General features: G+C 39.7%; 1 protein-coding gene across 1 annotated transcript; it reads right to left on the bottom strand.

Annotated features, from left to right (window-relative positions):
• Positions 1-2,000: 2,000 nt before the first annotated feature.
• LOC111948234 lies at positions 2,001-8,882 on the bottom strand. Its single transcript, XM_023960221.1, has 3 exons — positions 8,729-8,882; positions 2,961-8,643; positions 2,001-2,387 (listed from the first exon to the last, which is right to left on the bottom strand). Exons 2-3 carry the CDS (start codon positions 8,240-8,242, stop codon positions 2,102-2,104), a joined length of 5,568 nt encoding a protein of 1,855 aa, XP_023815989.1. The 5' UTR covers positions 8,243-8,643; positions 8,729-8,882; the 3' UTR covers positions 2,001-2,101.
• Positions 8,883-14,721: the final 5,839 nt, after the last annotated feature.

Genomic DNA, 14,721 nt, shown 5'->3' with positions numbered 1-14,721 from the left:
GGGTTGTGTTCCCAAGCTCAAGCTGGGAGTGTGGTATAGCCTCCTCTCTGACCTGGTGTTCTGGCTCTGCCGTGTTATTACAGTTGTGTTGTACCTCTTCAACCTCAAGTTGTGATAGGAGTTGCCATTTGTGAAAGTTGAACATTGAACTACTAGTTGCTTGGCAGTTAGCCTTGATTGTGGGTTTAGAAGCATCCATTCATCCCACATTCTATGCATGTAACCTCTCTGAGTAGGATTTCTTGAGTAGTGGCATTCCAAAAGAACCTTGTTCTAACATCTAGTCAATTTCCATCTTGTTCCAGTGGCCCACCTTCCATCAGGGTGCTCGGTTTCCCCAGCCTGACACATACATTTTGTTTTTGTGTAAAATGTATCTGTGGATGGGTTTGAATAAGCATGATACTTCGGCCCAGTCCCTTCAGGTTAATGTTGATTATTGTTTAAAGGAGTAAACAAAAGTTAATGTTTAAAGAATCATATAAACTTCAAACTTCAAAACAGGAGACAAGAGACAATGAAACTTGATTTCATATATCTATTAGTTTTCTCCTGATTATCCGGGTCTGGGATGAGGTGCTGGGCAGGCTAAGCAAAGAAGCCTGGATCTACCTTTCTTCATAACTTCCTCCAGCTCTGCTGGGGAACCCCCAAGGCGCTCCCAGGCCAACCAAGATGCATAATCCCTCCAGTGTGTCCTGGGTCAACCATGGGGCTTCATACTGGTGGAAAATGCCTGGATTACCTCCCCAGAGAGGAAGAAATGACCGTGCCACCTTAACAAGGCTCTCTACATATGGGGCGGCAGCGACTATTCTGAACTTCTCCCTCCCCCGCTCTAAGGGAGCCCATTCACCCTGAGAAGGAAACTCATTTCAGTCATAATTCAAAGCTCATGACCCTATGGGTGAAGGAGAGAACATAGACTGACCAGTAAATTGAGAGCTTTGTCTTTTAACTCAGCTCATTCTTCACTTCGACAGATCCGTGTAGTGTTTGCATTAGTGCAGCAGCTGAACCTATCCACCTGCCAATCTCTTGCTATAGAGGACGGTAGAAGATGGATGCGTTTCTTGAACACAAGGCTAACGCTTCAATAATTGATATCTTTCCTGCTAGTAGTTTTTTTCCCTTCAATATCCAACCTCTGGGGCTACAACCTCCTTCAATCCAGCATGACACCTCCATCACACAGTTGATCCCCCTCGCTCTAGGTTTACTCCAGATTAGTTGATCCCTGCATCCCCCAGAATCAACAGAGTTTCAAGTGTTAGTTTCCTGACTGTTTACTCTGCCTGCATGATCACCACAGCAATCAGAGCTACGAGCTGCTTTGCAACCGACATCAGGAACAATAGCTGAACCTTCAAATTTTGAAGTAATTGCTTGAACTGTATTGCTTCTTTTATTAACCTAAAAACATTTTCCAAAAGGTTTCTGTAATGACAAATAGATATTTTTGTATTATCACGGTAATACGTTATTGTGCCGGCTTGGTCATTTTTTCACACAGACGAGAGGCGTTCGAGTTCCTTGTACTGCTGTTTAATGTGGTGTTCCTTTCTTTAAACTTTACACCGCATCAACATCCGTAGAACTAGCAAACAAAAGTAATAATTAACTATAACATATGAATTGCACATCTTCATACCAATAATGCAAAAAATAATACACATACATACCACTTTGGCCTGCTAATGAACCAACCGGTGAACTAAAACACAAAAATTCTTCTTAATTGTTCTCTTATTGCCGTCTGTCGTGCTGACTTTGCATGTGCTGCTCTTATAGGAAACAGGAAGTGCCTATTACAACCTGTAACTGAACTCAGGTAAACTAAACATTAAAAACTCTTCAAAATTAAATCTTACTGCTCCTAAAGCTTCATAGGTGTGATATAAAATGTAGAAAATACAAATATTTAAATCTACAAATTAAAGAAAAATAATTAAAAACGTTTTAGGTAGCACTGCGGCAGAGCGCCCTCTGCTGTCAAAATAAATAACTACTAAGACATCAACTGCTATACTCCCACCATCACAATACTAACAGTATGTGATTCTGAATAGAAGCTAATACTATAAATAAGCATTAACAAATACTACTCTGCTTCAAGTAAGAGAACAGTCTTGTGGACTGGTCTTTCCAGAACAGTCTTGTTGGTACGTGTTCCTCCTTTATCTTCAGTAGAGTCACCAAGAAGAAGTTTAACCCTTCTGACCTTGCCGTCGGCTCCTGGAATGACTTCTATGACTCTGGCGAGCTTCCACTGGTTTCTTGGAACACACTCATCTTGTAGCAAAACGATGTCGTCCACCTTTGCATTTCTCCTGGTCTTGTTCCACTTACTTCTCTGTTGCAGATTTAACAAATATTCCTTTCTCCATCTGGTCCAGAACACATTTGTCAAATACTGCACTCTTTTCCATCTTCTCTGCAAGTAGAGATCCTCTTTAACGAATTCTCCAGGTGGTGGTGAGATTACTTCTGATTTCATCGTCAAGATGTGATTCGGGGTCAGCGCCTCAGGTCCAACAGGATTGTTGAGGAACTCCACAGTTAGTGGTCGACTATTCACCACAGACATAGTCTCATACAAGAATGTTCTCAGTGATGAAGTATCTAATCTTGAGGCAGACTCATCAAGAATAGAACTCAAAACATTTCTTATTGTCCGAATTTGCCTCTCCCAGACACCTCCCATGTGGCTGGAAGCAGGTGGGTTAAAGATGAAACTTATACCCAACTCTTTCGCCTTCTCTTTAGAAGCTTGTGTTAAGCTCAGGAACTTATTCTTGGCACCAACGAAGTTAGTTCCTTGATCACAATGGAGTTGACTGACATTGCCCCTTATCGAAATGAAACAACGTAGTGCATTGAGGAAACAATCTGTGCTGAGATCGTCCAGGACTTCAATATGAATAGCTCTGGAGCACATGCATGTAAACAAAAGTCCATACCTCTTCATCTCCTTCCTTCCTTCCTTCACATAGAATGGTCCAAAGCAATCCATTCCGCTGTATGTGAATGGAGACATAGCTTCCGTTCTTTCTGATGGCAGGTCGGACATCTTCTGCTCCTGACTGTTTTGTCGATATTTTCTGCACTTGACACACTTGCGTATAAATGATGCAACTTCACTACTGCAGCTAATGATCCAAATGCCATTAGCACGTATTTCATTGACCGTCATACCCCTTCCCTGATGATGAATCTTTTCATGGAAGTGCTTTATAAGTAGACGTGACACATGATGTCCCTTTGGAAGTATGGCTGGGTGTTTGACGTGTGGATGGAGTGATGCTTGCGAGAGTCTTCCTCCCACCCTCAAGACATTGTGCTCGTCGAGGAATGGGCTTAATTGATGAAGCTTGAAGTGAGAACCCTCCACTTCTTTATTTTGCTTTAAAGACTTGATTTCCTCGTCAAATGCTTCCTTCTGCACAGAGCGTATTATGAACTCCTCCGCTTCTTTCCTTTCTTCCAGCGTGCTACTTTCATTGGACATTGCCTTGTGGTTTGTTGCATATTTGGCTCGTCGCTTCAATCTTGCTATTGCTTTCACAACTCTTTTCCAGTCAGAAATTCTTTGTAGTCTGTCAACAACTGACTTTTCTTCTCTTGCTTCAACTGTGAAGACTTGCGTGACCTTGAATTCCGGATTTTTTGAGTTGATCTCTTTCATTTCAACTTCTTCTTGAGGCAGTTCTTTTTGCCATAAAAAACTTGGTCCTGTGAACCAATTAGACTCCGCTAATTGTTTTGTCATTTCTCCTCGAGATGCCCTATCAGCAGGGTTTTGTTCAGAGGCAACATATCGCCATTGACTTGGTTCTGTAGTTGACCTGATTCTCTGTATTCTGTTGGCAACAAATACATGGAACCGTCTGGCGTCATTGTTAATGTAACCAAGGACAACCTTGGAATCGGTCCAGTAGTATTCTTTTAAACCTTGAATGTCCAACTCCTTTTTTAGGAAACTCGCAGTTCTGACAGCTACTACTGCAGCTGTGAGCTCCAATCTTGGGATGGTTGTCACCTTTGTGGGAGCTACTCTGGCCTTTCCCATTATGAAGTTGCATTGTACTTCTCCTGTCTTAGTTACAGTCCTGAGGTATGAGCACACGCCGTAACCGGATACACTGGCATCAGAAAAACTGTGTAGCTCACACTGCTGAACGTGTTTGAATGTTGAGGTGATGTAGCATCGAGGTATGTTTATGGTTGGCAAGTTCTTGAGGTCTTTGAGCCAGGCTTCCCATTGTGGTTTGAGGTCTAGAGGGAGCGGCTCATCCCAACCCAGCTTTTCTTGACACATCCTTTGTAAAATTCTTTTGCCGACCAGAATGAATGGGGCGACAAATCCAAGTGGATCAAATATAGATGCCACTGTGGAGAGCACTCCTCTTCTAGTGAAGGGATTGTTCTTTACATCAACTTTGAAGCTAAATGTGTCAGACGTTACGCACCACTGGACTCCTAAGGCCCGTTCCATCTTTGGTTCTCCCAAAGCCAGGTCCAGATCAGTATCTCCTGCTGCACGTTCTTCTTTGGGGATTGTGGCGATCACTTCTTTGCTGTTACTGATGAACTTGTGCAGGTGCAACTTTCCTGTGTCACAAAGTTCTCTGGCTTCTTTCACAAGGTGAATCGCTTCTTGCTCTGAGTCTACAGCAGCCAAACCATCATCTACATAGAAGTTACGTTGTATGAACTTCACAACAGCTTGACTAAACTTGCTTGCTCCCTGTGTGGCTAGATGCTTGAGCCCAAAGTTTGCACATCCAGGTGAGGAGGCTGCACCAAACAAGTGGACTTTCATGCGAAACACAGATGCTGGATGTTCCATGTTGCCGTTTTCCCACCATAGCAAACGAAAGTAATCTTGGTCTTGTGGAGCAACATGAAATTGGTGGAACATGCGTTCGACGTCACACATGATGGCCACCCGTCCTTTCCTAAAACGACACAAAACTCCCACTAAAGTGTTAGTTAGATCTGGTCCTGTCAAGAGCTGCTCGTTCAGTGATGTGTTTTGGTACTTGGCTGATGCGTCAAAAACAACTCTGATCTTATTCGGCTTCTGGGGATGATAGATGCCATGGTGAGGGATATACCAAGCTGGTAGGTTGTTTATTTCATCTTCCGGAACTTTCTCAGCATCTCCTCTGACTATTATGTCTTGCATAAACGCCACATAGTCGTTGTAATAATGTTGATCCTTTCTCAAACGTCTTTCTAAGCACTTCAGTCTGTGTTCTGCACAAGCCTTGTTGTTGGGTAGGTCAGGTCTTTCTTCTTTAAAGGGTAACAGCATTTCAAAATGACCGTCTGCCTTTTGCCTTATGCCTTCCTTTACTTTAGCCAAGAACATCATGTCTTCTTGTGACATTGATTCTTCTTCAGCCATGTTTTCAACAAAGTCCTTTTCCAATGCTTGGATTATCTCAGCTGGAACAATCATTTCCCTTACTTTGCTTCTCTTTACAAAGTGGACTTGAGTTTTAATTTCTGGAGATGACTCAATTACTGGTAAGACTTGTTTTACAATAACACGATGACTGACTCCGATCTCATCTTCATAGTCGCTTGCAGAACAGCTGTAACCAATAATGCTCCAACCAAGCAGAGACTTTTGTGCGAAAGGCTGGTCTCTCTCCCCGCTGATTACTTCTATGGGAAGTAACGCTTGAGGACAATTATATCCTATGAGCAAGCCAACTTCACAATCAAGCTTGGGAGCCATTTCCTTTGACAAATGCTTTAGATGGGGCCAATTCTCTGCTGTCTTGTTTGTGGGAATATGAGATCTGTTGGCAGGAATATAGTCTCTGGTGTAGGTCGTTGGTAACTTGACTCTCAATTCTGAGTTCATGCCTCGTACTTGTAGGTCATTCAGCTTGTGACTGGACACAACCTTAGTTTTAGATGTTATTGTGGAGATCTTGAGCTTGACTGGCTCTGATGTTGTATTGAGTGACTCTGCTGTGTCCTTTAGAATGAAGGTTGTATCGCTTTGAGTGTCAAGCAATGCATACACCAACTTCTCCTCTTGTGGGTTGTCTTTGGTAGAGATATAAACTGGAATGACTGAGGAAGTGCAACCTTGTAACTGTTGTTGCACCACTCTGTTCGATGTGACTTCCTTAGACTCTTGCTTGGTTTCTTGTTCCCGTGGATTAGGCACATTTTCTTTCACTTGATTAGTCTTTAGAGCTTCTTGATTTGTCTTTGGATTTTGTTCTTTGTCTCTTTTCTCTCTTTCTTGGTGTAAACATGTTGGGTGTGGCTTTTGGCATTTATCACACACGCTTCTGGAATAACAGCTTTTGGAGTTATGGCCTGACTTGAGACAGCCAAAACACAACTTCTCAGACTGCACAAACTTGATTCTCTCTTCGACTGGGTTTTCCATTAATTTCCGACATTTGTGGAGTGAATGACCTGGTTTCTTACAGAAAAGACACGTCTTATTTGGCTTTTCACTGGTACTTGTACTCAGAGTTTTAGTATTCAAAGCGTGACTTCTTTTTGGCTTGTCTCTAAGGAAGTGGTGTTGTTCTATGTCAGATGGCTTTAGTGCTTGCAGTGAGGTTATAGGATTGCATGCGAGTCTTGCTTCTTTGTTCAGAAACTTGACAAAATAACTGAAATCAGGGAACACTTTATGTTCGTCCAGGAATTTTGTCACTGTTCTATTCCAACGTGCACTCAGCCAATCTGGTAATTTTGCTGCGATTCTCATGTTTTCAACACAGTCATTCAGCACTTGTAAGCCTTGTACGTACGGAATTGCGGACTCGACACTGCTCAAAAAGTCTGCAAACTCACGTAGATCTTTGCTGTCTTTAGTTATTTTTGGCCACATTTGAATCTTGTCTCGATATGCCTTGCCTATTACAAAGGGATTTCCAAATCGATCTTCAAGTGTGTCCCAGGCTGCAAGATATGCTGTGTCTGTTCCAACTAAAAAGTGACCTTCAATAGCCTTTTTTGCTGAACCTCCAACATACTTTCTTAAGAAAAAGAGCTTTTCATGTATGGGCAGGTTTTTACGGTCCACTAATGTTTGAAAGGACAGCTTCCAATCATTATACTGCAGCGGATCGCCTGTAAACACTGCTGGTTCAGGAATTGGAATTCTGTTAGCCGTGATAGCTTCAGCGAGTGTCTTTACAAGTTCGATGGAAGCCACTTGTTCAGAAGAAGAAGCTGCAATTTGTGTTACAGATGCTTGAGGAGGAGCATGGCAGCTTGAAGGAATCATGGGTTTAGATGGGATGAAAGGTCGTGAATGCACATTAAGGAAACTTGGTAGTAGGAGAGAACTGTCCTCTTTTACATGTGTGTGCATAAGAGGCTTTTCTTCATCCTCATCTTTAATACTTTCAGCGTAAACTCTTAACCTTGCTTGTGCTGCGTTATGCTTTTGCATCTCTTTTAATAGTTCCACTTCTTTTCTTTTCTCCTCCAACCTATTTTTTATTGTTGCACTTTCTGTTAGAAACTGTGCTCGTTTTTTCGCATCTTCAACTTCTAGTTCTCTGATTTCTTCTTCACGTTGATGTTGGGTTTTCATTATTTTGATGACTTCTTCTGAGGCGGCTACTTCAGCTGCTGCTAGTTGTCTTTGTACTGTGTCAGAAGATGACCGCTTGGACATATCAGACATGACCTTTGATTTGTAAGACATGCTTGAAGAAGTACTACTTGAACTACTGTGAAACACTGATTCAGAATCTGGCCAAGGAATATCTTCTGGATTGCCATCTTGTTCGAGTAAACACTGTGCTTTAGCTTTGGCTGTGTGACTGATCGTATGGCACATGTCACATTTTCTTCTTATTTCAATGTCTGGACTTCTAATTTGTCTTATTGAATCATAGATATTGCAGATGTCTTTCTGAAACGTGTCTATTGTGTCCACAGCTTCAGCGATTATTTCTATGTCTTTACCTCTCATAAATCTCCTGAAACAGTTTATGTGATATTTCCACTTTTTGTATAGACACTCAAATTCTTTTGTTAAATCAGTCAGGTGAGCTTCTTGCAGAGATTTTCCCTTTTCAGTTAGTGTGCGTTTGCGCTGACTTTTGCGAACTGCTGTTTGTTTACTTTCAGCTGATACTGATGTTTGCAGAGTTTCTTCTCCATCTGACTGCTCATTATCATCATCTTGTGTTTTACATTCTGCACCGTCTTCCTTAGTGCGCCCTTCTGTATCCTTCTCCTCATCTGCCATTTTGAGTGTAAATTGTAGCTTGTAGTTGTCTTAAGCTTGATATGCATTCACTTTTTGATGCCTCAGCTCTCTATCTTTAGCTTTCACATGCAGCTGTCTAGTTTTGTGCTGCTCCAAAAAATGCACTTTGGTTCTTGTTTGTCTAACTCTCACTTGATCACTTTACCTTAGATTTTGCAGTGCTTCGTTTGAGCATGTGATCCTTCCCTTGTATTTGCAGCTTCTTGCTTGCAGCTTGCTTCAGTCCCGACAGTGCTTTGCCTTCTCCGGGGCAGTGAAGTGTTCTACTGTGCCGGCTTGGTCATTTTTTCACACAGACGAGAGGCGTTCGAGTTCCTTGTACTGCTGTTTAATGTGGTGTTCCTTTCTTTAAACTTTACACCGCATCAACATCCGTAGAACTAGCAAACAAAAGTAATAATTAACTATAACATATGAATTGCACATCTTCATACCAATAATGCAAAAAATAATACACATACATACCACTTTGGCCTGCTAATGAACCAACCGGTGAACTAAAACACAAAAATTCTTCTTAATTGTTCTCTTATTGCCGTCTGTCGTGCTGACTTTGCATGTGCTGCTCTTATAGGAAACAGGAAGTGCCTATTACAACCTGTAACTGAACTCAGGTAAACTAAACATTAAAAACTCTTCAAAATTAAATCTTACTGCTCCTAAAGCTTCATAGGTGTGATATAAAATGTAGAAAATACAAATATTTAAATCTACAAATTAAAGAAAAATAATTAAAAACGTTTTAGGTAGCACTGCGGCAGAGCGCCCTCTGCTGTCAAAATAAATAACTACTAAGACATCAACTGCTATAGTTATGCACCAATATAATAGTAAAAGGTAATGACATTTTTGTTGTTGTTGCATGGTCTCCACTACAAGTGTTGGCGCCATCATTGCATTGTTTTAAATGAAACTCACTGACTGTAGACTTTTACGAACATCATCTGACTTTTTATGTCCCGTTTTAACTTGTTTAGTTTATAGTTCTAAAGAATAATAATTCTGTTGATCTTAAATTTACCTTCATACTTTAGGTATACTTGCCACTTTAATTGCCACAGTGTACCCATTATCAGATCTAAGGAACTGTAGGCAGTTTGATTAACAAGAGCTGAAGGGCTCAGCTGTAAGGGCAAGGATTGTGTAGGGGTGCTTTTTCACATCTTTGACACAAGGGGGGAGTGTTTACTCAGATGTCCGTGGAGAAGGTTTACCAGTAATTGCAACTATTTGAGAGTCAAACACGCGAGGACATACAGCTAATACATTTCCTTGTGTGAGGCTCCATCTCAGTCACTGACTGTTCATCACTCCTGTTGCTCTTTTTTTTAAATTTTAATCTAAATTGCTCCTGCAGAAGACGGATGCTGGAAAACCAGCTCTGGGCTGAGTGACAGAGCAAGTGTTGGAATATTTACAGTATTGATTCTGCATTGTGGAGAGTGCTTTTTTATGTATGCGTGGGCAGTTGGAGGAGTTGTGTGTGCTTTACTGTGTATTTTAGTCAGAGTAAATATGACAAAATGTGTGAACAAGCAGCTGCAGTCAGACATCAATTCAGAGGGAAATGTGTAGATCGGCAGGCCTGTTTGTCTGACTGCGTCTGAGAGGTTTCTGCACTGATTTTATGTGTTGCTTCAGTTGAGACAAAAAACTAAACTGCATGCATTTGTCAGAGAGAAAAACATTAGTCTCTCTGTAAGCGCACAAACACCCATTGTAGCACATCTGCCTACACCTAGATACTATGTGATTTAGATTTTTGCCTAACCCTGACTCAACACTTAACTTCCAGAGGACCGGTCCAAGGTTGTGGTTGTGAACACCATGAAAGACTTTGAAAAGTGTTTGATCACGGTCGTCTGAAACAACGTGGAGTAATAAACCAAAGAGCCAAATAATTTCAAGAAATATGACACGTGGATTCATCACTTTAACGTAACCTGAATAACAGCAGAGTTCTGACCTGCAGACAACTTGACCTCAACTTTCACCGTCGCTGATATCAGCTGAAGAAGGATATGGACCTGAATCTAATGTCTGCAGACATAACATCGAAGAGAACTATAAACTCTGTTTTGAACCCAGGAGATCAGCTGTTATCAGTAAAAGAAGAAATACCAACCTTGGACAATCGACAGTTATGGACCCTTTTTACTCTTCCCCTACAGCATTTCTTTATTATAAAAAAAAAAATAAATACAAAAAAATATTTAAAAAAAGTAAAACAAATGATTAATCACTTATTGAAAATTGTTAAATTGATTGATTTTTAATGATATTACTACACTTTCTCCAAAACTTGATAAATTGATTCAAAAATCTTTCCTAATGTAGCATAATTTTGCACATGTTTTTAACTTTTGATACTTGATGAAATTTTTGCTATGAAAATTCCTGAAGTAGTGTTGTCTGCTTTAATAATATAGTAGTATGTTTTATTCATATGAATGGCTTTTATAAGTAACATAAGATGCATATATTTCAGATGACTGATCTGCATTTGCCATGTTGATTTCTAAAATAGTTATTTTTGACGTAATACTTATGTAATTCATCTTTGTCATGTGCTTTATCGATATCTTATGATTTTTAATTCTGTCTGATAAAAACTGGGAACCGGATATTGATAAATCATGTAATAAAATGGTTACAGTATAATCGGGGTGGGATTATATAAATTCGCTTTCTCCCACTCCCTTTCAAGCAATATTTATTAATACGTCTAATTATCCTAAGTTTGATTAGTTACTGTATGAATGTATAACTGATGTTTATATTGCTGTTGTGTATTATTTCTACTTAATTTGCTTGAAATAAACCATTTCAAATCAAATCAAAATCAAACATGATGATCTCAACATCAACCTGAATCAAACCTACAGTCAGGACCATAAATGTTTGGACAGAGACACATTCATTCTAATTTAGTTTCTGTACATTACCACAGTGAATTTTAAATAAAACAACTCAGATGCCATTGAAGTGCAGACTTTAAGCTTTTATTCCATGGGTTGAACAAAAAGATTGCTGAAAAATTTGAAAAACTAAAGCATTTTTTAAACACAATCCCTTCATCTGATGCCATAATTAGATCATTGCCTGAAATGTCTTAAGAAGGTTACATACACAGGAAAACAGACAAACACTGGTCTCACTGTGAAATAACATATCTATACACCCACGCAGACCTACACAGCCTGTATATTCTGCTTTTTATTTTTATTTTTTATTTTATTTACCAAGGCTGTGTCCCACCAAGGTGGGGTAGCCTAGACAAGGCACACAATTTTAGCTCCCTCTGTCTCTTCCCCAAACCCTCCTCCTTCAGTGTGTGAGTGCGTGTGTGCGTATGTGCGTGCGACTGGTCTGAGGTCTGGTCTGCTTTTTATAAAAGTATTATATGTTAATTACTTCTAAATACATCTGACACCAGAATTGATTTCGAGCTTCACTAGAAGGGTTCATGTGATAAACACCACTTGTTTCATATGATTACAGGGTGAGTTCTTAAGTCTTTGATTTATATTTCAAACCTTTTTTTGACAATGACAGTGCACATTACCACTAAATGACATAGTCACAAGTAAAAGCAGACCTTTTAAGACCCACTAAAATTTAAACTGTGTTTTTTCACCTGTTCTTGTGACATTTTTCTCATGACATATAGAAAGAAAATTATTCGTAAGATTGGATTTAAGAGTGTTTCTTTATTCAGATCATTGTGCGTCATGAGCAGACGCAAAAAAGTTGTTGGAAAAAGCTTGTAAGTGTCAGCATGTTACTTCGCTAGGCCATAAACTCCCTGCTCTGCACCATGCTGATTCCTCCGTTATTAGACAACTAGATCCATGTATGTCTTTGAGTTCCTCGTGTGAGATGTCATCCGACTCAAAATTCTGATAGCTCCGATATTAGGTTGGGGGCCTGAGGGGGGCTGTAAGCTAGCAGGACAGAGTGTAAATAGATGGATGATAGGAGGTGGTGCAGACTTACTCCATGCGTAGCAAGTAATTACTTATGCGTAGGTAGGTAGTGTTTTAATGAAAAAAGAAACTATGTCCTAGAAAAAGATAGTTTTTTTTTTAAATTTAGGTTAAAAACTGCATAGCCATAATAAAAAGAGCACTGGCAATGCTTTTACAATAGATCAAATGATGAACTGGTTTTGAATGGAACATAAGTGAAAATAAATGTAAATAAAGTCAAATTATCATGAAAAAAATTAAATCCCAGTTTTCCTAAAAAATTAAATCTATTTTGGGATTAAATAATAGGTATGCAATGATTCCCTCTTCCCACAACCTTGATTTTTGGGTCACTGTCATGTTTTGTTTTGATATTAGATCTGTGTTTTACAAAACAACAAAAGCTAAAGATTCAAAATGATTTTCTGTAATTTGCTGGTAAGAAAGAAACAATAAGGAAAAATCTTTCAGTTGGTTTTTACTAAGTGAGGTGTAATGTAATAAAACAATAAATATACTAAATCTTTCTTAAATTTAGGACATGCAGTGTGCGGTAGGGATTGAATGGTTCGCTTTCCCAACAACTCGGTTTAGTGGTGTAGGATACGCTTTGGTCTTAAACAGAGAATTGTGGCATACCTAATAAATACCATAAACTATTTTCTTTCCTCCAACACACAGCAATGGGAAACCAGACACATTCAGTGACATTCAAACAAAATAGAAGCTGCCCTTCCTGGAGAAGATGTCTGCTCATATCTGATTCAGAGCTTGCTGTGCTTTGAAACTGACATTCTCTACTAAAACCTGGGAGAAAGACTCCTTCCCTAAAATCCACAAATCACAGTGAAAGCCGCAATCCAACATGGCTTCGACTGAGAAACCATGAGACGGAGATGAAATAATAGGAAAAGTGGATCTGAAAGGACTGAGAAACTTACAGATGAAGCTGCTTCCCTGTGTACCTGGAGACACTTCTGATGTAGCCTGCAGCAAAAGCATCTCTGCGGTGGAGAGGCTGCTTTTCTGACTTTTTCTTTAGCGTCCACCGGAAGGAAAGTGTCAGTCAGACAGTGTGATTGTGACAGCTGCTATTATTTCTAAGAAGCTATGAAGTGGGTGAAACTTGAGCAAAAACTTTTCATAATACAAAATAAATAACCAAATATTTCAAAATATAAAATGCCAATAGTCATCAGCTAGAAATCAAAATGATTTACTTTTCCTCTTTCAGGATATCCTTTGCATCCATTTGGCTGTATTGTCTGCCTCTGCTATGAGGAAATAGTCAGTTCTCCTAAAGCATCAAAATCATACTTACCTGGCTTGATCTCTAAGATCTACACCAGCCGCCCCTCTATTGCATCCTTCCCTGATCCATTCCATCCTTTAAAGAGGAGCAGTCACGATGAAGATGACATCAATCAATCACAGCAGCAGCATCGATTTCCCATCAAAGTTAGTCCAGATTGTCATCATTAATGCAAGACATATTGAAGGTTCTTTCAAAATGCTTTCCTCTAAAGGTATAGTGGACACGGTTATGGCTGTGAAGGAGAAACATACCCTCTGTAAAATGAATAAGGAGTTTAGTTTCCAATATTCCGGTGCATCCAAAACCATGTGAGGACATGCTTTGGTTTTCTTAAGTCTATTCATTTAATTTATACTTTTTGTTCTATTGCTTGGTTAAAGGGGATTGTGCTGGACACAGGATGAAACACAAGGGCTGGTTGTTTTTCCAGTATGGTCTTTATGGAATGCAGCATTGAAAATGCTAATAATGCAAAAGAAAAAAAAACCCAATGGTGATAAATCAAAGCCAGTGAAACAATCAAGAAGGATTTTCTGTCACTACTAACAGTAGCAGTTTTTCACATTTCAAAACAGAAAATATTTTCATCAGATGAGAGTTGTTAGTCAAAATCTTACCCTAAATATACCTCAAACACTTTTGCACACTTAAACACTTAAATAACCTCAAAGTCCTGCTCCAATCATCTTTTGATCTATTGTAAAAAGTGTTCCCAGTTTTCTTTTGATTATGGCGTTTTTAGCTAAAAGTAAAAAAAAACTTGTGTCGTTTTCTAGGACATTGTTTCTGCAGAGCAGCAGAAGTTCATCAGAGGTTTGCGTCTGAATTGTGGGCGGGACTTTTGGAGCATGCCCATCCCCACTTCCCCTCCCTCTTACTGAGAGTGTTCTGTTTACACGCTCTCCCATTAGCTAACAGCCCCCTTCATACTCACGACCTATTTATTATTGGAGCTTTCCAGTCGTACAGTTCTGAGCCAGATGCTAACTCAGACAAGAAAAACTCAGACGTACATGGATTTAATCGTCTACAAGTGAATGCATCAGAATGGAGCAGCGCAGGGAGCTTGAGGCCCACCCAGTGTATTTTCTAAGAAACAAATTCAATCTTTATTAAAGTTAAGTTTATCAGCCACTCCTGATTCACAACGATTTGAATGAAGAAATAATAATTAA

Source organism: Oryzias latipes, chromosome 11, assembly GCF_002234675.1.
Source record: "Oryzias latipes chromosome 11, ASM223467v1".
Lineage (NCBI taxonomy): Eukaryota > Metazoa > Chordata > Actinopteri > Beloniformes > Adrianichthyidae > Oryzias > Oryzias latipes.
This window is presented reverse-complemented; position numbering and strand designations above follow the sequence as displayed.

Coding starts and splice junctions, on each gene's coding strand:
- LOC111948234 (XM_023960221.1), bottom strand. CDS start 8,242: ATGGCAGATGAGGAGAAGGATACAGAAGGGCGCACTAAGGAAGACGGT. Junction 2,388..2,960: donor GGAAGGAAGGAGATGAAGAG/GTATGGACTTTT, acceptor GTTCTGGACCAG/ATGGAGAAAGGAATATTTGT.